Consider the following 27,904-nt stretch of genomic DNA (forward strand, 5'->3'; position numbering starts at 1 on the left):
AAAACACATTTTAGGTCTGTTTTTCAGTCATATATGTGAACATGCAAAGGCACCTTAAACCGCAAATGTGAACGGGGTTGAAGACCTAAATATGTGGCGGCCCTGAGGTGGCCCCAGAGGCGGCCCTGGGCCAGCATAGTAGTGTCAACAGGGTCCTAGTTTGAGGCAACTTTGCTGTATCAAACCCCAAGTCTCCCCTGGTGGCCTGAAACCTAGTCCCCTGAAACCAAGCTCCAAGCCACAAAGTGTCTCCGTGTTCCTTCAGCTTTGCCTTCACAGTAAGGTGCCTTCTTTCCAAACAAAAACTATGTAACACACAAAGTAGTAAAGCAACACATCTTCAGAAAGTCCAAGAGGTTCTTTAATGCCATTATTAAAACTCCCATACACATATATATATATATATATATATATATATATATAGAGAGAGAGAGAGAGAGAGAGAGAGAGAGAGAGAGAGAGAGAGAGAGAGAGAGAGAGGGTGCGTAAAAACCATATACAATTGTGTAAAATAATTCTCATTATTATTATCATTTACATTTTTTTTAAACTATGGCTGCATAGTGAAAAGCACAGGTTTGTAAAGATCTCTTAAAGGAACAAGGTAAACCGCCCAGCACAAGCAAAGAGAGGGCAATGATTGTTCTACAAGTCAAAGATTTGACGTTAGGGTTGAACCGTTGAGAAACAGTGCTTGAACTTAGAAGTGGCTAATCTTTGAACCTGAAACAGAAAATCAAAGACAACTGTCAAATCTCAAACTGTGATTTTCTTTGATTTCTTTTAAAATACGTCGGGTGTATGCTTAAATATAGCCAATTTTATCAATTGATGCTATTTAACCTTCTTTTGTGGGCGTTGTTTCATTTCATTTTTTTATAAAACAAATATTTTGCACATTGCACATTTAAATCGCACTGATTGAATGAATATTTTTACTATAGCACCCCTAAAAGAGCTGGATATCCAAAACAAAATTCAAAAAATGTCATACTTGATTTGACCAGGATTTTGTTTCTAAAGCTGAGGGAACATGAAGCCACTTTTTCAGGAACAGCATCTTGAAGCCTGCTTCCAGGAGACCAGGAGACCTAGTATGAGGAAACTGTGCTGTATCAAACTCCAAGTCTCCCCTAGTGTCCTGAAACCCAGCTCCAAACCCCAAAGTGGCTTCATGTTTCCTCAGTTTTAGAAGCCTCCGCCGTGGGGTTTACATGCAACAACCATTTCTCCAACAAAACATAAAAAACAATCTTAACTGAAATAAATGTCCCATAGGTAGGTTTAACAGTGTTGGCGGGCTTGCTATAGGCATATTGGCAGGTCAGGATACAGAGGTATACTGTTGTCGTCATAATGTAAACAGCTAGATTCAGGTCTGCTTGCGTGTCGGGTCTGGCGCGGGTGTCCCTTTGGTCAGTATCAGCAGCACTGGGTAGTGGATATTCTCATCATAGATCTCCTTCTTCTCCCTCTTCATCTGAAATACAACCATGGAAACTTTTTAGATTCACAAAAGCTTGTTACTCCAACTTGTTACGGGCACTATACTTTTTGTTTTGTTTTTAACTAAATTAAATTCCAAAAATAAACAACTTCAGACCACTGCACACCGCACCTGTTTTTTATTTTCTTTTTCTTATGGACATTCATTTAACAGACATGTACATTTCTTAATTTATCTTGCACACTAAGGGGTAGATGTAATAAAGTGTCACAATCGTTGCAAACGACATGCAAACCAGTCAGAAGTGTAGCGTGAAATGTACTAAACAAACGCAGCGCTGTTAGCATCATTGTAACGAATGCTTTGCAGTCGTAGATCTTATTTACACTTTAGCCTTAAATGAATATGTAATTCTGGGTGTTTCTGCAGAAACTCGCAAAAACAGGGTGGAGATGAAATGAGGGATTCAAAATATTGTAATGAGATGTAATAAAGCTGCGGGCAATTGCAACACTTATAATTGCATCAATTTGTTAAGAACTTTTGAAAACATGTTTTAAATAGTTGCAATGGTTGCTGGCATTTCCCAATCTGCTTATTCTCGTGTGTTGCCAGTTGTGCTCAATGCATTTTTGATACGAACACCCAAGTACCTAATTTTCACTAAAGTCAAGGTGTACTTACAAGCCTTGAAAACAAATTTCTATGACATTTCTGGTTTTCCCAGCGTGTTGGGAACAACAGACTGCACACATGTGCCACTAACCCCTCCAGCTCATTCTCAGCCTCTGTATAGGACCATGACCTATTGTGTGTTAATTGTCTAGGCTACTAGTTGTTAAAAATAATAATAATTAAAATAAAATAAAAATTTAAACCAATGTGTACAATGTAGCAGCATGATTTATTTAGTTACCAGAAGGCTAAAGTACAAAAAAGTGTGTTAGATATTCATTTGATTTTACTACTGTACTGTAACCACAAAATCAACTGCCACTATTTTATTTGAAAAAATGTCGCTAGAGATCTCACTAGATGAAGCAAATAATATTTAGATTAGTATGCAGCGGCTCTCTTCATTAACACATTTTTTCTTAGTACATACGACAAAATGTGCACTTATCATAACCAAAATGCAAATTGCGGTATGTTTGCGCTGCGACTGGCCCATCTTAGTACATTTACCCCCAAGGTCCGTTAATTAAAACGTATGCAGGTGAGTTTGTTGAATCAAAATCATTTGAAATCCAGTCTATTTATATAACAACAGTTATTTAAAGCAGTCATCTCTGAAATGCATCTGGTGTGCTTTATGGAAGGTTGAATGACAGAATGGATCTTTACAGCAAAATGAATTGTCTGAGTTGTTTATGTTTCTTTCTGGTTTGGTAACTCTATTGTGTGTGTTTTTACTTTACTGGAGAAGAAAAAAATGTGCCAATGAAGATTTGGAGCAAAAAGCTTTGATAATCTAGTCTTCAGTGTCAGTCAATAATAATAATAATAATAATAATAATAATAATAAAAACTGTAGGAACAAATGCACGATTCGCAATGAAATTAATTGAAACATGTCACACCAATTTTAATATCATAAACCTAATCAAAATTACTTCTTCATGAAAATGCAAAGTGTGTGACCGAAATCGCATTCAACAAATGTTGGTTACACTTTATAATGTGTCAGTAATTCAATTACAATTATTAATGACCTCACACAGATATCATATTGAAGGCCTGCAAGGGAATCAGGGTGTCCTGGTGTTCAGGGAGCACCACAGTGTCCTGAGGGGTTTCCTGATTGAAGGTCCGGGGTTGAGTGATGCGACTATCAATAACAAAAAAAAAAAGAAAAAAAAAGTAGCAGGGTTTTTTTTGTGATAAGGTGGTTGTAAAATTGGATAGACTTAGTTGTAAAATGCCAGCCTAGTCAGGTTATTGCTGTTCAGTATAACGTAGCTCTCTGGGAAATCTAACGGTACTTTTCCTCACTATTTCACCAGCTTTTTTTTCTTGGCTTGTTGCAGCATCAGAGGTGATTACCAAGCTGGCAGACTCTGGTTTGTACTCTCCCCTGAAGTACAGTCGGCAGCACCAGCGCGACAGATACCAGCATACCAACTCAAACTTGGTGTATTACTATCTGATTATAACTTGCCGAACACTGCAACTGCACTATTATAAGGAGAAATCCTCCAATGAAAGGGAAATCAAATGTGAATGTTCCGATCCTTGCTATCTTACCCAACAACCCCTCTAGGCATTATTCCATTATTCCAACCCATGACCTCCTAAACCAGAGGGCAGAGATGTTACCAAAACACAAGGCCACCAGCATCTTGGTACCCAATTCAAGACAGACACCCCGTCTATATTACAATTCAACCCATTGTTTAATAAAGGAAGGGAAAATTCAAAGCAGGCAAGAGGTGAAAAGTTTAACAGGCAAAGCTGTTCCTCCTGATCAGTAACTGTTAATCGGCTTCACGGGAGGCTGACTAAATCTGTATTATTTTTACTCGCGATGCTGCCAAGTTTCAAGTCCCTTCCCCCCAAAAGATAAAATCTACACTACAAGAAGGGAAGCAGGGTTAAGAGCTCCCTGTTTAATTCAGCCAGGCAGCTGCACTGGATGATCCACACAAGGGGTTAATGTGAGGGGCGAAATTAAAATTCATGAATCTCTTCACAACCATTTGTGTAACAAGATTAAGATGGGCCGGCAGAAAATAGCTGCATTATCAGGCTTCTTCCAGTTCTCCAGCTGGTTCCGCTCTATTCCAAAACAGTAGGGATAAGAGGATAACATGCAGCCTTGAGGGCGAAAAAGAAAGCTGCCTTTTTCTACTTGTAGAGAAGGGCTCATCCCGGAGTAGGGCCGGCGTCATGTGTGGGTGCAAGGGACTCAGCTGCACCCGGGCCCAGCCCTGAGTCCATTTCTGATTTTTCTGAGCCCACTTTAAGCGTAACAAATACAGAAGCATCGTCTAATCTACGGGGATTAGAGAAATAAATCGTAGCAAGGTAATGGTGGCGGACTGTCAATCAAAACACAAATTCGCAAATCAGATTGTCTATCTGGAGGCGGGACGCAGAGTGAGAGCTCAGGCAATAGGTGCGTGTTACAGTTATGTGATTGCTCTGAGGGCAGATTTGTTACAAACCAACGGATGTATTTAAAAAAATTACAATATGTCGAATCCGCTACCAAAGAACAGATCGGGCTGTGCAAAGCGTCAAGAGCAAAAAAGACAGCTTTGTCAGACAGAAGCAGAACATGCTAAAATATATATATGTTGTATGGTTTATTTTGTTTCTATCATTTTGGGTTATTCTACGTACTTTTTGTACTTCCTTGCTACGGTTTAGCTACATAATCTTGCTTGCCCTACAGAAGAGCACTCGGGCCACGCGAGAAAAAAAAAAGAAACTTGATATTTTGAGATTTCATTTTCTTCTCACATGGCCCTAGGACTCTTCTGTACTTACCTGATGATGCAAACTCTCCGTTACAGAAGCTAATTCAGAAAGACCTGAGCCAACACCCAAAATGGACTGCAAGCACTGCTTCCATGCTAAAGTCATTATTGCCGAGCGATCCTTCATAAACTGTCTTTGATAAAAAAATTACCTGTGGTCAACAATGTCACAGGAGGGTCCCCGAGTGGCTCACCCACTTAAAGCGCAGCCGCTGCGAGCACAGGATGAGTCACACAGCTTGGACGGTGCGAGTTCACGTCCAGGCTGTGCAAAGAGGCCGAACTTTGTCGGGGACCCAGAGAAGGGGGTCACATTAGCTCTAACCCCCCTAGGGTGGGGGATGGGAAACCAACAGGGATTGCGTCTCTTCATTGCGCAAAAGCGAACCCTACTGGCCAGACACCGAGCGCATTCAGAGTGGAGTGCACAAGAGGCAGGGCTGGTCTCTATTCTCCAGGATCGGACATTCCCAATTGGGGAAAAATAAAAATAAATAAAACACACTGGAAAGACTTTCTGCATTGGCTGTACTATAAATTGAAAACAGACTTGCAAGGCAAGTAAACTTTTTCGATGGAATTGAAAAATTTGCATTATTATTTTACATTATTTATAAAGAAGAAATGTATTATTATTAATTTGTTTTATGAATTTCAGTTTATAAAAAAATCAATTACCGTATTCATGAATGCATGTTGTTTTCACATATGAGTTGTATTGAATGCATTTGTAGTTTTGAGATGCAGACATGTGTTTTCTGGTTTTTTTTTTAAATAGAAATGTTTTCATACTAACTTTTTTACTTGATAACATTAATTTAAAAATCCAATTGATGCCTATGATGAATACATTTTTGTGACTAATTTAAAGCTATTATGTTTCAATATTAACTAAATCAAATTGATTAATCTTGTTACATAATTGATCTATTAAAATGTTTGGATATACTGTTGATTGATTACTGTCATAATGTTAGAATATGTTTTTTGAGTTGATTCAAATTTCAGATTTTGCTGCTGATGTTTTTATTTCGACAGTAAGGTTTTCTTTGGGTTAAGTGCTGCAGCTGCTCTCCATGTTTTTTTTCTTCCTTTTCTTTGGCGAGGGGGGGGGGGGGGGTCTACTTTACAGTCTTGCACCAGGGTCCACTAAATACTGTCCTGGAGAGCAGGAGACCACAGCGCCTGTACGAACACACAGTGGGCGGGGCGCCACGCCACAATGCATGTCAAAGCTGCAGAACTGTTCCAGTGGAGGGTGGACACAAGGGAATATTTAACGTGAAATAAAAATGCTTTGTAATTGTACTAGACACTAATTCCCTGAATGGGTAGATTCTGGGTGTTTCTGCAGAAACTCGCAAAAACAGGGTGGAGATGAGAGTGCAAATGAGGGATCAAAAATATTGTAATGAGATGTAATAAAGCTGCGGGCAATTGCAACACTTATAATTGCATCAATTTGTTAAGAACTTTTGAAAACATGTTTTAAATAGTTGCAATGGTTGCTGGCATTTCACAATCTGCTTATTCTCGTGTGTTGCCAGTTGTGCTCAATGCATTTTTGATACGAACACCCAAGTACCTAATTTTCACTAAAGTCAAGGTGTACTTACAAGCCTTGAAAACAAATTTCTATGACATTTCTGGTTTTCCCAGCGTGTTGAGAGCAATAGACTGCACACATGTGCCACTAACCCCTCCAGCTCATTCTCAGCCTCTGTATAGGACCATGATCTATTGTGTGTTAATTGTCTAGGCTACTAGTTGTTAAAAATAATAATAATTAAAATAAAATAAAAATTTAAACCAATGTGTACAATGTAGCAGCATGATTTATTTAGTTACCAGAAGGCTAAAGTACAAAAAAGTGTGTTAGATATTCATTTGATTTTACTACTGTACTGTATACTGTATAGGCCTAACAAAAACAATGCTATTTTGATTCTTACACTCTTGCATGTATAGACATTATCCTTCAGGCACTCTCTGCTGCAGCAAACCACAAATCAACTGCCGCTATTTTATTTGAAAAAATGTCGCTATTTAAAAAAATTACAATATGTCGAATCCGCTACCAAAGAACAGATCAGGTTGTGCAAAGCGTCAAGAGCAAAAAAGACAGCTTTGTCAGACAGAAGCAGAACATGCTAAAATATATATATGTTGTATGGTTTATTTTGTTTCTATCATTTTGGGTTATTCTACGTACTTTTTGTACTTCCTTGCTACGGTTTAGCTACATAATCTTGCTTGCCCTACAGAAGAGCACTCGGGCCACGCGAGAAAAAAAAAAGAAACTTGATATTTTGAGATTTCATTTTCTTCTCACATGGCCCTAGGACTCTTCTGTACTTACCTGATGATGCAAACTCTCCGTTACAGAAGCTAATTCAGAAAGACCTGAGCCAACACCCAAAATGGACTGCAAGCACTGCTTCCATGCTAAAGTCATTATTGCCGAGCGATCCTTCATAAACTGTCTTTGATAAAAAAATTACCTGTGGTCAACAATGTCACAGGAGGGTCCCCGAGTGGCTCACCCACTTAAAGCGCAGCCGCTGCGAGCACAGGATGAGTCACACAGCTTGGACGGTGCTAGTTCACGTCCAGGCTGTGCAAATAGGCCGAACTTTGCCGGGGACCCAGAGAAGGGGGTCACATTAGCTCTAACCCCCCTAGGGTGGGGGATGGGAAACCAACAGGGATTGCGTCTCTTCATCGCGCAAAAGTGAACCCTACTGGCCAGACACCGAGCGCATTCAGAGTGGAGTGCACAAGAGGCAGGGCTGGTCTCTATTCTCCAGGATCGGACATTCCCAATTGGGGAAAAATAAAAATAAATAAAACACACTGGAAAGACTGTCTGCATTGGCTGTACTATCAATTGAAAACAGACTTGCAAGGCAAGTAAACTTTTTCGATGGAATTGAAAAATTTGCATTATTATTTTACATTATTTATAAAGAAGAAATGTATTATTATTAATTTGTTTTATGAATTTCAGTTTATAAAAAAATCAATTACCGTATTCATGAATGCATGTTGTTTTCACATATGAGTTGTATTGAATGCATTTGTAGTTTTGAGATGCAGACATGTGTTTTCTGGTTTTTTTTTTAAATAGAAATGTTTTCATACTAACTTTTTTACTTGATAACATTAATTTAAAAATCCAATTGATGCCTATGATGAATACATTTTTGTGACTAATTTAAAGCTATTACGTTTCAATATTAACTAAATCAAATTGATTAATCTTGTTACACAATTGATCTATTAAAATGTTTGGATATACTGTTGATTGATTACTGTCATAATGTTAGAATATGTTTTTTGAGTTGATTCAAATTTCAGATTTTGCTGCTGATGTATTTATTTTGACAGTAAGGTTTTCTTTGGGTTAAGTGCTGCAGCTGCTCTCCATGTTTTTTTTCTTCCTTTTCTTTGCCGGGGGAGGGGGGGGGGGGGGTCTACTTTACAGTCTTGCACCAGGGTCCACTAAATACTGTCCTGGAGAGCAGGAGACCACAGCGCCTGTACGAACACACAGTGGGCGGGGCGCCACGCCACAATGCATGTCAAAGCTGCAGAACTGTTCCAGTGGAGGGTGGACACAAGGGAATATTTAACGTGAAATAAAAATGCTTTGTAATTGTACTAGACACTAATTCCCTGAATGGGTAGATATATATTTTTGTTTGCACAACTTATTTTAAACTTACCTACTATATCTCATTTTATTGTTATTTTTGTGTGTGTGTGTATATGTGACTCATTGTTAAAATACAGTTATCTGTTCATCAATAACTTTTCAGTTTGAATATATTGTAGCATCTATGGTAAACACACTACAAAACAAACCCATTTAAATCAATGGGTTTTTGTTCATACACACATTCAAGAATACTCTGCTGACATCTTTACTTGATTGCACAACACAAAAAACCTTACACAGTTCTTCTTTATGTGTCAGTATTATCTTAATCTAAATAGCGCTGCTGGTGGTACACATATCTAATGATGATGGGTTAAATACTGTATGGAGATAATTCATCTCATATGAGAAAATAATGCCCTGTCATATGTTTTTTGTAGACACAGAAATTTCCTGATAAAAAAGTATAAATACTTAAACCATGTTACGTTTCCTATCTATGCATCTCTTTTATAATGCATATATGTTTTAATGGGCACCAATATTGATATTTTGATATGATATCGATAATAAATTCCATATTGCGATATTGTGCGATTAAAAAAAAAATTCAGACGTGTGGAGTGCAGGATGCGCCATATTACCTGGACATCGCTGGTTCGAGTCCAGGCTATTCCATTGCCGACTGTGGAAAGGAGTTCCCAGGGGGCACCGCCCAGGAGGGGGAGGGTTTAGGTCAGCCAGGGTGTCCTCAGCTCACAGCGTAAAACAATGCTAAATTTGGCATGACACCGTACTTAATACTTTAGAGGTGTCGTGAGTCAGCATTTACACGCAGAGCAGCTTCAATTGGCAAGAAAATGAACACCCCAGAAGTCTGTATGCAGTGAAGTGTAGAAATATTACGGGTTTGAGGTGGCCGATGATGGAATAGTAAAACAATGTAACAAGACCTTGTTTTTCTCCATTGGATACTGTGAAGCAAAGCACCACTAAGTCAAAGTAAGTATATGTATATATGTTTGATATTACAATTGTGTTATTATATTTTCCTGTGTTGTGGAAGACTTCAGTATTATTATCGATATTGATATACCATTTTCACATCGTTGCCCACCACTAGTTTTTTTTCATAGAGTTCACACAAACTGTTTTACAACAACATGAAAGACCTACAGACAAAAAAAAAAACCCCATAAGACATGAAGCCCCAAACCCCACATTGGGAATGTCATACATAGCAATATGCACATACAGTACAGTAGCATAGGTATTCTTCTATGTACTGTAGGACATGCAATACTTGATCCATCCAATAACAAGCACATACTATTTCTGGTCACACATGCAGACTGTTAGAACATAAGAAAGTTTACAAACGAGAGGAGGCCATTCAGCCCATCTTGCTTGTTTGGTTGTTAGTAGCTTATTGATCCCAGAATCTCATCAAGCAGCTTCTTGAAGGATCCCAGGGTGTCAGCTTCAACAACATTACTGGGGAGTTGGTTCCAGACCCTCACAATTCTCTGTGTAAAAAAGTGCCTCCTATTTTCTGTTCTGAATGCCACTTTATCTAATCTCCATTTGTGACCCCTGGTCCTTGTTTCTTTTTTTAGGTCAAAGAAATCCCCTGGGTTGACATTGTCTATACCTTTTAGGATTTTGAATGTTTGAATCAGATCGCCGCGTAGTCTTCTTTGTTCAAGACTGAATAGATTAAATTATTTTAGCCTGTCTGCATACGACATGCCTTTTAAACCCAGGATAATTCTGGTTGCTCTTTTTTGCACTCTTTCTAGAGCAGCAATATTCTTTTTGTAACGAGGTGACCAGAACTGAACACAATATTCTAGGTGAGGTCTTACTAATGCATTGTAAAGTTTTAACATTACTTCCCTTGATTTAAATTCAACACTCCTCACAATATATCCCAGCATCTTGTTGGCCTTTTTTATAGCTTCCCCACATTGTCTAGAGGAAGACATTTCTGAGTCAACATAAACTCCTAGGTCTTTTTCATAGTTCCCTTCTTCAATTTCACTATCTCCCATATGATATTTATAATGCACATTTTTATTGCCTGCAAGCAATACCTTACACTTTTCTCTATTAAATTTCATTTGCCATGTGTTTGCCCAGTTCTGAATGCTGTCTAGATCATTTTGAATGACCTTTGCTGCTGCAACAGTGTTTGCCACTCCTCCTATTTTTGTGTCGTCTGCAAATTTAACGAGTTTGCTTACTATACCAGAATCTAAATCATAAATGTAGATTAGGAATAGCAGAGGGCCTAATACTGATCCCTGTGGTACACCACTGGTTACCTCGCTCCATTTTGAGGTTTCTCCTCTCATCAGTACTTTCTGTTTTCTACCTGTTAACCACTCCCTAATCCATGTGCATGCATTTCCTTGAATCCCTACTGCATTCAGTTTGAGAATTAATCTTTTATGTGGGACTTTGTCATAAGCTCTCTGGAAATCTAAATAAACCGTGTCGTATGCTTTGCAATTATCCATTTTCAATGTTGCATCCTCAAAAAAGTCAAGTAGGTTAGTTAGACACGATCTCCCTTTCCTAAATCCATGCTGACTGTCTCCCAGGATATTGTTACCATATAGGTAATTTTTCATTTTGGATCATATTATAGTTTCCATAACTTTATATATAATAGAAGTCAAGCTTATTGGTCTGTAGTTACCTGGTTTGGTTTTGTCTCCCTTTTTGTGGATCAGTATTACGTTTGCTATTTTCCAGTCTGTCGGTACAACCCCTATGTCAAGAGACTGTTGCATGATCTTGGTTAGCAGTTTGTAAATAACTTCTTTCATTTCTTTGAGTACTATTGGGAGGATCTCATCCAGCCCAGGGGATTTGTTTATTTTAAGAGCTCCTAGTCCCTTTAACACTTCTGCCTCTGTTATGCTAAAGTTATTTAAAATCGGATAGGAACAGGTCGACATGTCGGGCATGTTGTCCGTGTCCTCCTTTGTAAAAACCTATGAAAAGTAATCATTTAATATATTTGCTATTTTTTTTCTTCATCTATGATTTTGCCATTTGTGTCTCTTAGACATTTTACCTCCTCTTTGAATGTTCTCTTGCTGTTATAATATTGGAAAAACATTTTGGAATTGGTTTTAGCCCCTTTAGCAATATTGATTTCTATCTCTCTCTTGGCCTTTCTAACTTCCTTTTTGACTTGTGTTTGCAGTTCCAAGTACTCTTTCTGTGTACTTTGTTTTTGGTCCCTTTTAAACGCTCTGTAAAGTGCCTTTTTTCGCTGAATATTTTTTTTAATTGATCTATTAAACCATTTTGCCTTGAAAACCTTTTTGAGAACACTTCAGATTTCTATCCTGCTGCTCAAACACTTGCCCTTCTTCCCTTGGTGTTGCACAGTGATGCAGCCCGGGAGGTTGTTTCCTGAGATCATCATTCTGACCTGCCCGCCCCGCTGTTGTAATCCTAGACCCCAGCAACCCAAGCGGGCTCTGTACTCGGGTTTCTGTTACTCACAATTCTGAAAATAACATTATCTTACAGAACAGTGGGGCACTGTAGGTGGTCCACCCAAACAAAACAGCTGCTAACCCCACAGGTGCATCGCCTGGAAAGAGTGAGGTAAACAACACTGGTAAATCTTTACTGTGCCACACTCTGATCTGAACATACACGAAGGTTCTGCAAGGTTTCTGAGCAAAGAGGGCTGGTATTGTATTATATTGTGCCTTTGTAAAGCGCCTTCACCTTTCAATACATGAAAGGTTCCATATATATATATATATATATATATATATATATATATATATATATATATATATATATATATATTGCACTATATTTCATTTAAATAAAATGTCCTATTATTCTGCTTGTGACAGGACTAGGGGACCTGCACATGAAAAGGGGGCAGGGCAGAGCCCTGCTGTAAAATGTATTTGTTTTGTATTTTGATTTAAATGTATTATTTGTTTATTTTAGAACGGGATACCCCTCTGTCCCTGTGCAATTTATCATTTTGTATTTGTTTTGTTGTATTATTATTATTATTATTATTATTATTGTTGTTGTTGTTGTTGTTGTTGTTGTTGTTGTTGTTGTTGTTGTTGTTGTTGTTGTTGTTGTTGTTATGATTTATTTATTTATAAATATGATGGCGAAGCTGTATGTTTTTGTTATTTTCATTTAAATGTGTTCTGGCAGAGGCAAGGTCGGCAGCCAATCCTCTGCCAGTAGTATTGTATGTAAAAACCTTGTGTAGAAGGTGGCCATCTCCCGAATTGATTAAGTGATTAATTTGTTGCTAATCGGGAGATGGTCACCTGCATAAAAGCCTGCAGCTCTCTGCACTCGGGGTGGGGTGTTGCTTTTTTTTGTTAAAGTGTTTTTATTTCTTTTTTGTTATTTATAAATAAACGGCTCCACAGCGCCTTTGCACCGCAGTGTTTTCCCTTTGTTTTTCTTCCTGCATTCTGGCCTGACGTCACCACATCAGCCAACCCTGTCACACTGCTCCTTTGAAATTGCTTTGTAAAAATAACTCAAATTCACATAAATTAAAATAAATATATATATATATATATATATATCAAACATTTCAAACAATCAGGATAAGTTTTCTGTATGAAACGTGACACACTGTCAAAATGAAAACATTACAAAGTTAGTATCGGGTATGAACTCCCTCAGCATTAACACAATCCTGGCAGCGTTGATGCATAGACCTGATCAGCTTCTGGATAGACTGCTGTGGGATGTTCCACCACTCTTCCTGTGCAGCTGCAGCCAGCTGCGTAGGTTGGTTCATCGTGGTTGTCTCCCACAGATGTTCTATTGGACTCAAGTCAGGAGAAAACGCTGGCCACAGTAAGACCTCGACATTGTTTTGTTGAAGTAATCCTAGTGTTGTGTGGTCTTGCATTGTCCTGCTGGAAAATCAACACTTCTGGATTGGCTTGCAGGAACAGAAAAACTGTTGCCTCAAGGACTTTATCAATGTATCGCTGAGCAGTAAGGTTGCCCTCAATCTGCACCAAATGCATTCTTGTGTTAAAGGAGATTCCTCCCCACATCATCACACTTCCACCGCCCCACCGGTTGGCTTGAATAAAGCAAAAGTCAGCATAACACTCATCACGACGTCTCCACACACGTTGTCTTCCGTCAGGTCTGTCAAGGTCAAAACGGCATTCATCGGGGAATAAAACACTCCACCACTCTCTCTGCTGCCACCTCAGGTGTTCTCTGGCCCATAGATGACGATTTTGTTTCTTAGCTTCAACATGTTACCCCTGAACGGCCTCCGAGCATGCAAATCATTTTCATGCAGATGAAGAGCTACAGTCATTCTGCTGATACACGGGTTACTTCCTGGAATTTCCTGTGTTGTAGTCACTGCAGTCTGAAAACGATTATGCAGATGGATCAGTTGGATGTGACAGTCCTGGGCCAGTGTGGTGACCCTCTGCCTTCCAGGACGTGGCCTGCCCCTCATCGGTTTCCTGGTTTCTCTGGACTAGTCTGCTGATTGTTCAAACAGAACATCTCATTCTCCAGGCAACTTCTCTCCCAGACAGGCTGTCTTCAATCATGCCCATCGCAACCAGGCGATCGTCATTGCTCAAGTGGGGCATGGTCGTATCTTTCGCTGTTCTTGCGTTAATTGCAATCTTTTCGTATGGCTATTTATACAGATTCTTAATCAACTCATTTTGGCAATTTTAACTCAATTACCAAACACTGAGCATCTGGCGTTTTTATGAAATCACATGACTTGAGCTCAGTATTTTGTTATCCCAAGGAACAATACTACTCAAACAATCAACAAACCCATCTGCTCACTCTTTCAAATGTAAATAACATTATGTATGTGCCCAATGAGCTATTGATGTAAAACTTAGACTGTTGCGTTTTCATTGTGCATCAATATATACAGTATATATATACAGTATATATATATATATATATATATATATATATATATATATATATATATATATATATATATATATATATTGGAGTGAACCAATGAATTACATGCAGTTCCAATATGTAACTTGTGGGGTGCTAATGCACACCTTTGGACTCCAATGGAAGTCCCATGAAAAGTCCCCTTTTTGGATCTTAGTCCTAACCCTGTTGCATATTAAGGGCCGCTTACTGAAAAATGTCGCCAGACTTCCATGTCATTCCTCGCTTTCTGTTTTCAAAGTGTAGGGAATTCTTGTTGCGAGCACATTGCATTTGCAACAAACAGTGAAAGCCGACCAACGTTCAAATCCAAATGCAAATACCATTTTTTTCTTCTTAGTAAGAGTAATTGATTTCAAGGGGCTCACCAGCCGTCCACACTCGAAGCAGGGCAGTGCCAGTGGCGCTCAAGACATCTTTCAATACAGAGGTCAATTACTCGCAGGTCATGGGACAATGACAGCTTCAGACCCGCTTCTTCGGATCACTGCCATATGCCCCATCACACTGTCACATAGGTTTCACATCAAACGGCTTGAAAACATGCTTTTGATAACATGCCCTGACTACTGTACAATAACCCATCAAGTTGTGCTTTGCCTTTTTCTTGTGCGTGACGCTGACCAGCTAAATACTGTACCACTGGGAACAATTTCAACGCCCTAAATGATATGCCTTGTACAATCCCAGCACTCTCACTGAGTTCAGATTGCCCACTATTAATCCACTATCACTGCACATGTGAATGGTTTATTTTTTTATTACTGTGAGAGCCTTATGGAAATGGAGAATATCTCTCCATGTTTTTAAACTTGCTCGTTAGATCGGACAGTGGGGTGCAGATGAACGGCCTCCAGATTATACGTTTGAATGGTTTTGAGAGTTATAGAAATATGCGGTTCAAAGCTGAAAGACTGTTATCAATCCCTCTGCCGTAAAAGGGAACTGACAACAGAAAGGAAACATTTTAATAAGAAGAAATATATATATATATCTATATATATATATATATATATATATATATATATATATATATATATGCTAAAAGAGAATTGCATGAAGAGTAGTTAAAACCCATGCTGGGGCGCTCCAGTATTTCTGAAGCCGTGTATAGAATTCATATCAGAATGGCAGTGATACACTTTGTAGCAGGTGTTAATTATACTCGCACCTTCACTTGGGACAATTAGCTGCTGGACTGCTGCTGTGGTCAATTAGCTGGCAGTAATGCCTGCTGCATTAGATAATAATGCTTCAGCAGGGAGAGGTCTGTGCTTAATTGTGCCTAATTGAACCATCAGTGCGTCCGGCACTGGTCCTGCAGGTAAGAGGGGTCTTCACAGGGAGCTCCCACGTTACATCAGGCATTTTATTCACTTCAGAGAGCTCAGAGCAGCCCTGAGGCCCCAGTGATCATCTAATCCCAAGCTGCGGTCTATTCTGAGCTGCCTGCCCACTCCATCTCCTGAAGCCAATGCACCCTCCTGATTTCAGAAGCCAGGCAGGGCTGGGCCTGGTCCCCATACAGATGAGATACAAGCTGTGTGGAGCCGTCTGATAAAAGACATTTAAAGACACATAGCTGCAAATGCTGTTATTTTATTTACTTCTCCACTGCATCCTTGTGATATCTACAATTATTCTGAATTGTTCCGTTTATTTTATGTCTTTAGACGTTCATTCTCAAGGATATAGGAGTTGTGTTGCCCTAATGTTTATATTTTTTATTTCAATTGCTTGCAATTGCTTACATATCTACACACCACAAGGACAACTGTCAAAGGTTTCTACTTTTCCTCCAGCAGAAGAATACAAAACCTAAAATCTAACAAATAAATACATAAATAAATAAATAAATAAGGCCTGCAATCCCACCTTGTGAATTATGACAAAAGCGCTCCATAATTCATAATAATTCTGCGTGTATTATTGCTTTTCTGAATTGATTTCAGAATTTATCTCTTTAAGACTCTACATGTTCAGAATTCCTTTGGATTCCGTTCGGAATCTGATCCAGAAGTGTTTGGAAGGGATTGAGGATTCTTTTGGAATCTGTGTGGAATGTGTTCAGAATCTGTTCCAGGTGCAGATGCTCATCCAGCTGCAGCAGGGGTATGCTTACTGTTCAGTATAAAGAGATGACTGAGTGTGGGTTTGCTCTTTTCAGGTGCAGCACAGGAACAATAGCAAGCTCTTTTCATTCATCACAGCCATACTACTGCACCTGGCTAAGACATTTCATACATCACATTTAAGTCCATTGTAAGAAGAAGAAATTGAATATGAAAGTATGGGCACTCATTTTATGTAAAAAAAAAAAAAAATTAAAAAACAGAACAACAGGGAAAGAGAGAGGAGGGAGAGAGACAGATGCTTTTATGATGATACTGAAAAAAATAAAGTGAGATTCGAGGCTGTTCAATTTACAATGGGAAAGGTGTCCATCCTAGAGACAGAAGTTGATTTTGATTTCTTGCCTAAGTTTTGTTCAATGCATTAACAATGCCTTACAAATTCTCAGTGCAGTAGAATTATGTAGCATCTTCATTTGGAATGTGCCTCCCTGCACACAGGGTCTGGGTCGGTGGGCCCCCCTCTAGGTATGTTCTACCCCAATGAACGATGTGGAAATTGAATGTTTAATAACAGCTAGGAGCAGAGACTTTTAGCAATTGCAAAGATATATATCAAATTAGCCTAGTATATATTTCACTATAAAAAAAAGTTTCTTCTTAATTCTTAGAAAGATCATTTTCCCAGTTACTGATTCCATCTATTGATTTAAGTTCACACTTCTCGGTTCTGAACAAACAAACAAACAAAAAAAAACGAATAGACAAACTTACAAACAAATAAATACATTAACAATACAAAAATGTGATATTAATTTACACTTAAAAAAAATCCTGAAAGATTTGACCTGAATAACACATGTAAAGCATGCTGAGCCAAGGAGCAGCTGATGTAAGGCCTCTCTTTGGTAAAGCCCTGCAATGCCTGTGTGCAGTTGCTGCTGGAAGGGCGTGTTCCTCAGAGCACAAGCCCCGAGAATGCTCGCTAACACATCACGGCACAGGCTGTGCATAACATATAATACCAAATCTAGTAAGCACTTAAGCCAAGGCTCAAATGGTACAATCTTAAGCACTGTGGCCCCAGGGGTCTAACCACTGAGCTTCTTACCCCCTGTTTGACAAGTGGCAGGTACACCCCCTTCCTTTCACTGCCTTTGTCTGACAGATAACACAGAGCTGCTGCGGTCTTGTCTGGGATTGAACAGCATGGTGCGTAAAGTGGCCCAGCCAACCATTCTAAACACCGGAGTATGGAGCGCCTCAGCCATGAATGATACAGCTAAGTGTCCTTTCCTTCTGTCTGACTGCCTGCCTTTAGGGAGCCGGGGCCCGCCATGTGTACTTAAACAAAGAAAGTGTTTTTTTCATTATGAACATGTAACCCAAATAACTGCATGCTTTTTGAGAGTCTAGATTTCAAGAGAGCTAAAATAATATGTCTGCGCATTTCCTTTTTTGATTTCTGTCACTAAAATGTGTAAAAATAATAAAAATGTGTACGCTAGACGAAGCTTCAAAATAACTTTCAGCTGAAAAGCTAACGATGTTTCTTGTTGTATTATTGGACTGATGTCATTATGGGTAAATGTTGTTTTTTCAGCTGAACTTGTGTAAAATCTGACATAGTTAAATGAAAGTTAATTTTATGGACACTTATCCCAAATGAATTTGAATCACAAGTTACAATTATGACGTGCTAAGCTAAGGCTTAATAACTGCGGATTACATGTACCCACAATCCTTGGCTGTATTGCTTTAGAAACAGAGGGTCTCCATTTGTTTACAGAAACTCGCTGTTGAGAATAAAAGAAATACTTGATTCCATGACAAAGAACAAGCCATATTGACAGGTCCCGATGTCTCAATGCCTCTGCATACATTTCCAGTGCACCCTAGTATTCAACAGAAACAGATACCCCCATGCCCTTGTCTCACAGCCCACATTTTAAAACTCATCAGACCACCGAAAGCAGTTTTTTGCGTCGCCAATGGCAACCACGTTGAGTGGCTGGGATCAAAAATACAAAAGCAGTATTTTCTTAATCTTTAATCTCATTTAATATTTGTATCCACATGTCTTGGCCTTGGTCATAAGTTAAACAGGGGATTCAAAAATCAGCTTTTATTCACTCGGAGGCAGCACTATGATATTCAATCGGAGACCAGGGAACTGCAATCTCCCAGGCCTGGATTAAATCAACACTGTGGCCAATATAAAGTTTAGCTATGGCAACGCCATAGACTTTGATTGAATTCAGGCCCCAGGTAATTAACAACCCAATAGTGACATGTGTGGTTTTGCATTACACAGTACAGCTGCATCAGCAGGGAGGGTGTTCTACAAGTTGCAGGGTGCTCTGTAACACAGCAGAGTTAATGACACAATCACAAACTGCAATCTGTGTGTGCTCAATGAAGCAGTCCGTAAAGACACATTCTAATGAGTTAACCAGCTGTAAACCCCTACTATGTACTGTGATAGAAACATTAAGCTTCTGTTTTTGGGGTTGGGGAACAAAAAACAATGGGGTTGTTTCAGAACAGACCATACAAGTGGGTACTTGTGTAGAGTGTCCCTTATTAAAGAAAATCATCTCGGCCCTCATACAAATTTTCTTTAAATAAATACATTACAAATGTGTAATGGATTTTTGTTTTTTTCACATCAAATATATATCCTGAAATCATGTAACCTTACAATCAGCAGCCCCAGATTTGGTTGTTCCTCAGAAGCCATGCAAATAAAATAAGGAGAGGAAACTGCATCTTTAATAATTGTACTGGACTGACAGATTAGGAGTGGAATTAACCCAGCGGTGGCGTATAATTAATAAAGGGCAGAAATACCTGCTAGGACGGAGACGGCTCAGGGATATTGTAATTGGACATTTAAAGCACCTGTCAAAAGGCCCCTGATCCCTTCCTGACGGCAAGCGGATTGCCAGTGTTATCTGGCGCCGGCAGTGCACTAACCTTTGAATGGAAGTTCCAAATGTGCTCGTCATAATTTTCATATCTGCGGATGAAGAGACCCGCTTTCTCAGCCAGGCTGCAGAACTGGTTCAGAGTGCTGCCTCGTCGAGGGGCAAACACAATGGCTCTCCCCTGAAAGGAAAGGAAGAGAGGGGAGAGAGGAGCGTGAGTGTGCCAGGAAGTGTGTTTGGAGGGGATTGAATATGCAGATATAAAAACACACAAATAAATAAACCTACAAAGAATACCCATGAATTATGCCTGACCAGAAATGTAAACCCCTTAGCTGTAGGGTATGTTATGTTTTTATTTTAATTGGTGCATTATATTTAAATTTGCATAGTAATAAGAGTTAAAACAGTAGTCGTAGTCGTTGAGTTTTTTTATACAGTATGTGGATCAGTCGCCTAAGACTGTGGTTTGATTCTAGTTTTTGTTTCAGTATTATATTAGCTAATAAACTAAAGGATTAAAGTCCTCCCAATCCAATCAATATGACAAAACGCATCCACCACTGAAACCAGTCATGCATTAACAGGATTAGGGAGAGGTTCAAAGTTGCTTTGAAATAATCCTGAATGTATTATACCTAACTTTAATTAATTTGAGGATGTGCAATGGCAACCAATATATTCAAGGGACCGACAAGAAATTAGAATCGTCTACAATAAAACACTGCCAGCATTGGCAGCCAGGATGACACAAATTCAAGAAGATGAGTCTGCAAGGTGTTTGAATGGCTCTGGAGTGATACAGGACCAATGACTCATTCAAGAAGATGAGTCTGTGTGACAGAAATACAATGATTCTTGGTTGTAAATCACCCTCCCGACCTGTGAGGGCGTTAAGCAGCGAGAACAGAGTTCCTTGGACGGGCTGGCCTGACAGTTCTTTCCCAGGGTCCAAGGGAAGTCGGCCAGCCAGGAAGGGGGCGAGACTCCGTTGCAATAACGCATTGACCCGGAAGGGAAATGACGTGGCAGCCGCAGATTGGAGAGGTGGTTGCACTCGTTTACCAAGGGGTCATGTGTGACAGCATAAAAGGGGACAGAGAATCACAATCTGTTCCTTTGCTTTGGTTTATTGTGAGTAGAACCGAGAAGGACAGTGATACCATGCTTGTATTATTGTGGGGCGGATATCATTTATTATTTCGGACAGTCTGTTCTTGTTATATACCCCGTGCCGTACACATTGGTGTGTATTGCCGGGGAATTATTGTTTGGTCGCCAGACCTGGAATCTCCAAATAAAAACTTTCCAAACCAGATTACAATGATCTCTGTCTGCTTCTTTCACACACTGGATCACTCCTGCACCTGTTGCCACTCAGCCACTTTGTCACAGTCTGCAAGGTGTTTGAATGGCTCTGGAGTGATAAGGGACCAATGACTCATTGAAGATGATGAGTCTGCAAGGTGTTGGAATGGTTCTGGAGAGATACGGGACCAATGACTCATTCAAGAAGATCAGTCTGCAAGGTGTTTGAATGGTTCTGGAGAGATACAGGACCAATGATTTTATTGATTACTGCCTCTAGTAAGACAGGGTAGTTGGGATTGAAATCTGCAGTGAAGTCTGTTATCTAGAATGGCCCATACTTCTCCCTTTTGAGGTTGTTCCTTGTTAAACATCAGTAATCTGTGCAGAATTGAATAAGAAGCTACTGCAAGCCAAGTTCCTTCTTACTGTCAGCCCTCTACCAGCCCATCTCAGCTGCTGTCTTGTCCATCCTGATTGAAACTGTCTGTTAACAGGGAGGTGCAGTTTGTATGTATAATAACAAAGGTAGCCAGGGTTCTATTTGCATAACAAATTAACAATTCATGTCAAGGACGGCCCATCAACACACAGTGTGTGTGTGCTTTATATTGCTCTGATGTAATTAAACATGTTAGCAAACAGGTTCTGCCTTGCGTTGTGTTAACCCTTTAGTTATTACAAAAGTAGAACACAATAATAATGTATGAATCCCAATAGCCAGAAAGGATTTTGAAAGCCAGGGTGAAGCAACATGCACTGTTCCTGTGAACTACATTGGAAAGTGAAACTATTGGGGTGGGATGAAAAGGCCATAGGTATGATGTTACAGAGCTAGCAGAGGTGCATGTGGGGGCTCCTAACTTAACCTTCAAACACGTCTAAAGCCACAGAAACATAACAATCAAGCAAAGGACCAAATTACATTCAACACAGCGACATTGCTAGTAATGGAAGCAACCATATGGAACTTACATCCTTTGTTAGAACTTCTTCAACTGCCCATGAAAGTGAAAAAGTCCCCAAAAGCGACAGTTTGCGTGGGTGTATAGCTGGATATTTCTGCACAATAATCTCTATCATCGTTTTCTATACCACTTTTGTTTTACTTTCCACAGCAAATATTATCTCAATATTACTAAATATGGAAGGAATATTTTCTTTTAAAGAAATGCTGAGTGGATCACAAATGATGAGGCCAACACAGCAAACCTTGAATGTATTCATTTTTTGATATAAAGACATTTTTTTTATCAAAGAGAATACTTGAAAACCATAAGAGAGAAACAGTAATCTCATACCATCTTTGAAGCTTTTTCATTTACTTTGCTTCACACTGCATGCGGCTTATCAGAAGGCCAAATACAAGAAGTTCCCTAGTTTATGATTAGGGATGCATCGGCTAGATTAGAAGACTCATTCCAGCTGGACATAATGAGGGTTAAAGTATTACATGACACTAATCCTGCCATTCCATTAGTGTCTCAATCATTGCATGCAGGCTAATTATTGTGAGGCCAGTGCTTTTGAGAGAATTGAAACACACTTACATTCAGTTTGAGCAATCTCTTTATTGCATCAGCGAGGCTGGCTCTGTACTGGTCCAGGAACACACTGCCGTTGAGGAGAGACAGGAGAAGCCACGTTACAAATGCATTCCGACGATAGCGGCTCAAGATAAGCACACACCTATTTATTTTCTTTTGATTACAAATAATAATAAATAAATACAATTTAAAAACACAAAGAACAATTTGCATGCAATTTTTCTTTTCTTATTTCATTCTTTGTTTTGTTCTTTCCAGTAAACATGCAGACAAACCACATCCTGTCAGCATGTCAATGAAATGATGGAAATTGAATGGAGAGAGAATACCCATTTGAACTATATATATATATATATATATATATATATATATATAAACTTCCTTTTGCTGTTTTAAATTATAGGTTTTATTTGTGTGTTGCTGTTTTTGTATTAATTGACTTAATATATATTTTTTAAATTGTTACATTAACTCCCCACGTCTCAGAATTCACCAGCCAGTACTAGGACCCTATTCACAAACCTTTAACTCATGAGTTCATTAAAGAATGGTTCTGTTTGAAAGGATTAGATTATTGCGAGAGGCACTAGCAAATATCAAGAACAAATATGAAACTATTCTATTAATCAAAAGAATATTTAACAAACTTTAAATAACTCATGAGGTAAAGCTTTGTGACTAGGGCCCAACAGGTTCAACAATTAACAAAACTAAAATACCTAACAGGTGCACACACACAATATGATATAAAGGTACACACGTGTAGCATGAATATAGATATCTTAGCATACCACCAAAATCCTGGTTCGTAGTTGCTTGTATAAAGTTTTATGTTGCTTAGCGAACCGGGAGATTCAACAGCCTGCATTTTGTTTTTGCATATTTTTTTTTTTGTTGGCACGTTTTGATTATGTCAGTCAGTTAGGTCTTTGGCTGAGTGGAGGAATTAAGAGGACCAGAAAAATGTGGAAGCTGACGATTTCTTTATTTTGCAGTCCTAAAAGGAATAAAGAACTTCCAATAGGCAGCGTACTGTCTCAGTGTCCCTTATTGATCAATACAACACAGCGGGTCCAGCAAGGGCAGGGAAGCACTTCACAACATATCACACAGAGTTTCATAGAAGTGGTAACCAGCGCAGTGAGGTTACACACGCACAATATGAGATCAAAGTACACACACACACACACACACTATATGAGATACAAGTACACACGCACAATATGAGATCAAAGTACACACACACACACTATGTGAGATAAAAGTACACACACAAGGGTGTGGTGCTGGGGGGTCGGGGGGAGTGCCGCCCCCCACTTCTCTTGGGCAGGGAGAGCACTACTTTCTTACTTCACATGTAGAATATTTAACTGTTTTGTTCCTATTGTTAATATATGGCGATAGATATAGTACTACATGTGTGTAACCCATACAAATAAGCAAAGAATACAACAACCGTAAGAAACCCTTGTTGAGAGATAAATAATTAAAAAGTTTGAACATAGCGTGTCTCTGGTCTGAAACAAATGGCTGCGCTTCATTTCAAAACTGCCATTTACACTTTAATCACCTGGACCAAACCATTCAATATAGGAGAGGGGGCAGGGGAGTGTTACGCATACGACTATTAATAATAATTAACAATTATAATTTCAATATTATTTTATTCATGTAGTAGTCATTCGTAGATGCATCATTATTTTTTTATGAAGTATGAAGGTCGTGTATAATTTTATAAGTAATGTTATTTAGTTTCGTAGATCCCAGTCAAACAGCGCGATATTAGCCTACTGTACGTTTCTTTATAGCTGATGTTACAGACATAAACGGAACCTATTTGCATTCACCATTGCGAGTTAAAGTTGAAACCTAGTAGTATGGTGGGAAAGCACAAAAATAATGGATTATTTTTTCAAGAAGAAAGAGTCTATGGATCAAGAGAAAACTGAGACTACTCTTACAGCCTCAGTGATATACAGTGATGCATCTGATGTTTCTGAAGATAACTGAAGCCAAACAAGTGGGGAATCCCTGTGTCCGTGGCCTGCCGTTTGGACTGCAGAAATGTGCGATAAATGGAATGCATCGAGGTTTAATAGCACTCTATTTTTCTATCTGCGTATTACCTTGCAAAAACCAATAGGCCCTTCTCTGACCACTTCAACTTATTAGAGCTTCAGAAGATTAACAGCGTTGATAATGGAATTGGCTTGCATTCTAGATACAGTCCTACAAAAATAACAGACCACGGAGCTTCTGAAATGAGAAAGAAAATCTATCAGCATAACAATTGCAAAATTTCTGTGATCATTGACGAATCAACAAAGTCTGAGTAGCAAGTCAGAAAGTGACAAAAACGAGGCGCCTCATTTCATGTTCCTCGATCTAATTGAATTAGCAGATCAAAATGCTGACAGTGTTTGAGCAACTGTTGAAGTGTTTCGATAAATACGGATTCTGTGATAGCTATTTGAAACAACACCTGATGGCTTTTACAGGCGACGTGGCAAGTGTCATGCTTGGCAGAAAATAGCTCAGAGAATCACTGCAAAATACCGATATCACTGTTTGGCATTGCTTGAATCACTGGAGTTGGCAGTAGGGGATTCTATCTCCGAAACTAAGAGCATTAATCATTTTCAGTTATTTATGGACAAACTATATTGTGTATACAGTCGATCTCCCCAAAATCAACGAGAACTGGCTGAGTTGGATCAACAAATAACAAAAATTGTCCGTGTTCTTAGCACTAGATGGGTTGCTAGCTCTTTTTTGACAGTCTCCACAGTGTGGAACAGTTATGATACCCTTTGTGATCATTTTCGACATGCAATGAACGACACAAGATGGACACCGGCTGACAGAAAGACATATGATGGACTGCTTAGGAGGCTGTCATCAAAACACTTTTTACTAGACCTAGCGCTGATGTATGATACCTTATGTGAACTTTCCATTCTTTCTGTGTGTCTGCAGAAATGAGACATTACAATTGTGCAAGCAGACAAACTCATTCGCCGTAGTATTTGTTTCATAGAAGCGCTCAATGAACGACCTGGAACAAAATCTCTCGAGGCAGAAGTTGCAATTAGGGAGGGGAAATTTGGAGCTGTATCCCTGACTGACAACAGCAAAATTATTGCCGTCAACCATCAACAGTTCCTGACGAGCATAGTAAACAACTTAACCTGTCGAATGTGCACTACGACCTCATCACACACCTCGACTGGACAACCTGTCTCTTATGATGAAAAAAAATACCAGTCACTGATCGAAGAATTGATCATTCTGAACTGTGAGCACTGGCCTGAGGAACTTCATGCAGGATATGGGTAACCGCAAGTGATGTCTCTGTGCAGGAGATTTAAAGTGCCAACAACAACAACTGTAAATGCCTACAGGGATTATATGGATGCACAAGGATGTAATACCCCAAGGGAGCCTCAGCCATTGCTTAACTGTGCCAAATTAATTCCATGCAGCGCAGCTGAATGCAAACGAGGATTTAGCCAGATTAATTTAATAATTTCACCATTGTGCACAAAACTTCTGCTTCATCGAGTATCTGCCCTCATGTTTCTGAAACTCCACGGACCACCACTCTCAGAACGGGATCCCAAACCGTACGTCACTACTTGGTTGTGGAGTCACCACTCAGCCGATGACGCACAAACAAGAGTGGCAAAGGCTGATCCGATCCCAAGAGACCTGCTGTGGAAGCGCCTGCAGCAGCAAGTGACTGAGACATACTTTTGGTGAGTTCATATAATTTATCTTGATTATTTTTTATGTATTCAAACGCAGTTTAATGATTGTGTTTTAATCATGTCTGTATTAGTGTATGAAACGGGTTATGAAAATAGGTAGTTATTTATGTTTAATATAAATAGCTGTAAGTCTAGTGCCTTGTTGCATATACTACTGCTTTACAATAATACCTTTATACCCGATTGTCTGAATCTGCACACATAGCCATTTCAAATACGATAACTAACTACTGTAGCGTGATAAACTGCGGTTCTGTTGAGTGTATGGGGAAATGGGGGGTGGGTAGATAACAGTGTCCCGCCCACTTCTAAATATAGCACTACACCACTGTACACACACACTATAAGAGATAAAAGTACACACACACTATACGAGATAAAATACACACACACACTATGAGATAAAGTACACACACACAAAGAGAAAAGTACACACACACTATGAGATAAAGTACACACACACAAAGAGAAAAGTACACACACACTATGAGATAAAGTACACACACACTATGAGATAAAGTACACACACACAAAGAGAAAAGTACACACACGCTATGAGATAAAGTACACACACACTATGAGATAAAGTACACACACACTATGAGATAAAAGTACACACACGCTATGAGATAAAGTACACACACACAAAGAGAAAAGTACACACACGCTATGAGATCAATCAATCAATCAATCAATCAATCCATTTTTATTTTATATAGCGCCTTTCATAGTAGACCACCATCACAAAGCACTTTACAAGATGCAGTAACAACAAGAAAATCCATAATACTTTAAATACAAAGAAATGCATAATACATGATATACAGTTAAAAAAAAAAAGTAAACACACACTATATGAGATAAACACACACACACTATGAGATAAAAGTACACACACACTATGAGATAAAAGTACACACACACTATGAGATAAAAGTACACACACACTATGAGATAAAAGTAAACACACACACACACTATGAGAAAAGTACACACACACACTATGAGATAAAAGTACAGACATACTCTATGAGATAAAAGTACACACACACAATGAGATAAAAGTACACACACACACAATGAGATAAAAGTACACACACACAATGAGATAAAAGTACACACACACAATGAGATAAAAGTACACACACACTATGAGATAAAAGTACACACACACTATGAGATAAAAGTACACACACACTATGAGATAAAGTACACACACACAAAGAGAAAAGTACACACACACTATGAGATAAAGTACACACACACAAAGAGAAAAGTACACACACACTATGAGATAAAGTACACACACACTATGAGATAAAGTACACACACACAAAGAGAAAAGTACACACACGCTATGAGATAAAGTACACACACACTATGAGATAAAAGTACACACACGCTATGAGATAAAGTACACACACACAAAGAGAAAAGTACACACACGCTATGAGATCAATCAATCAATCAATCAATCAATCCATTTTTATTTTATATAGCGCCTTTCATAGTAGACCACCATCACAAAGCACTTTACAAGATGCAGTAACAACAAGAAAATCCATAATACTTTAAATACAAAGAAATGCATAATACATGATATACAGTTAAAAAAAAAAAGTAAACACACACTATATGAGATAAACACACACACACTATGAGATAAAAGTACACACACACTATGAGATAAAAGTACACACGCACACTGAGATAAAAGTACACACAC

The 27,904-nt window shown here is 38.9% G+C and overlaps 1 protein-coding gene across 1 annotated transcript in view; it reads right to left on the reverse strand.

Annotated features, from left to right (window-relative positions):
• Window positions 1-421: 421 nt before the first annotated feature.
• The window catches only part of camkmt (calmodulin-lysine N-methyltransferase), a 164,728-nt gene continuing 137,245 nt past the window's right edge, over window positions 422-27,904 (reverse strand). The window contains exons 9-11 of the mRNA XM_034005550.3: window positions 22,415-22,478; window positions 19,606-19,737; window positions 422-1,480 (exon numbers count right to left, since the gene is read on the reverse strand). Of these exons, the coding sequence (XP_033861441.2) occupies window positions 1,373-1,480; window positions 19,606-19,737; window positions 22,415-22,478 (304 nt within the window). The 3' untranslated portion in view covers window positions 422-1,372. The remainder of the gene's footprint in view (window positions 1,481-19,605; window positions 19,738-22,414; window positions 22,479-27,904) is intronic.

The sequence above is a fragment of the Acipenser ruthenus genome, chromosome 5 (assembly GCF_902713425.1).
Source record: "Acipenser ruthenus chromosome 5, fAciRut3.2 maternal haplotype, whole genome shotgun sequence".
NCBI lineage: Eukaryota > Metazoa > Chordata > Actinopteri > Acipenseriformes > Acipenseridae > Acipenser > Acipenser ruthenus.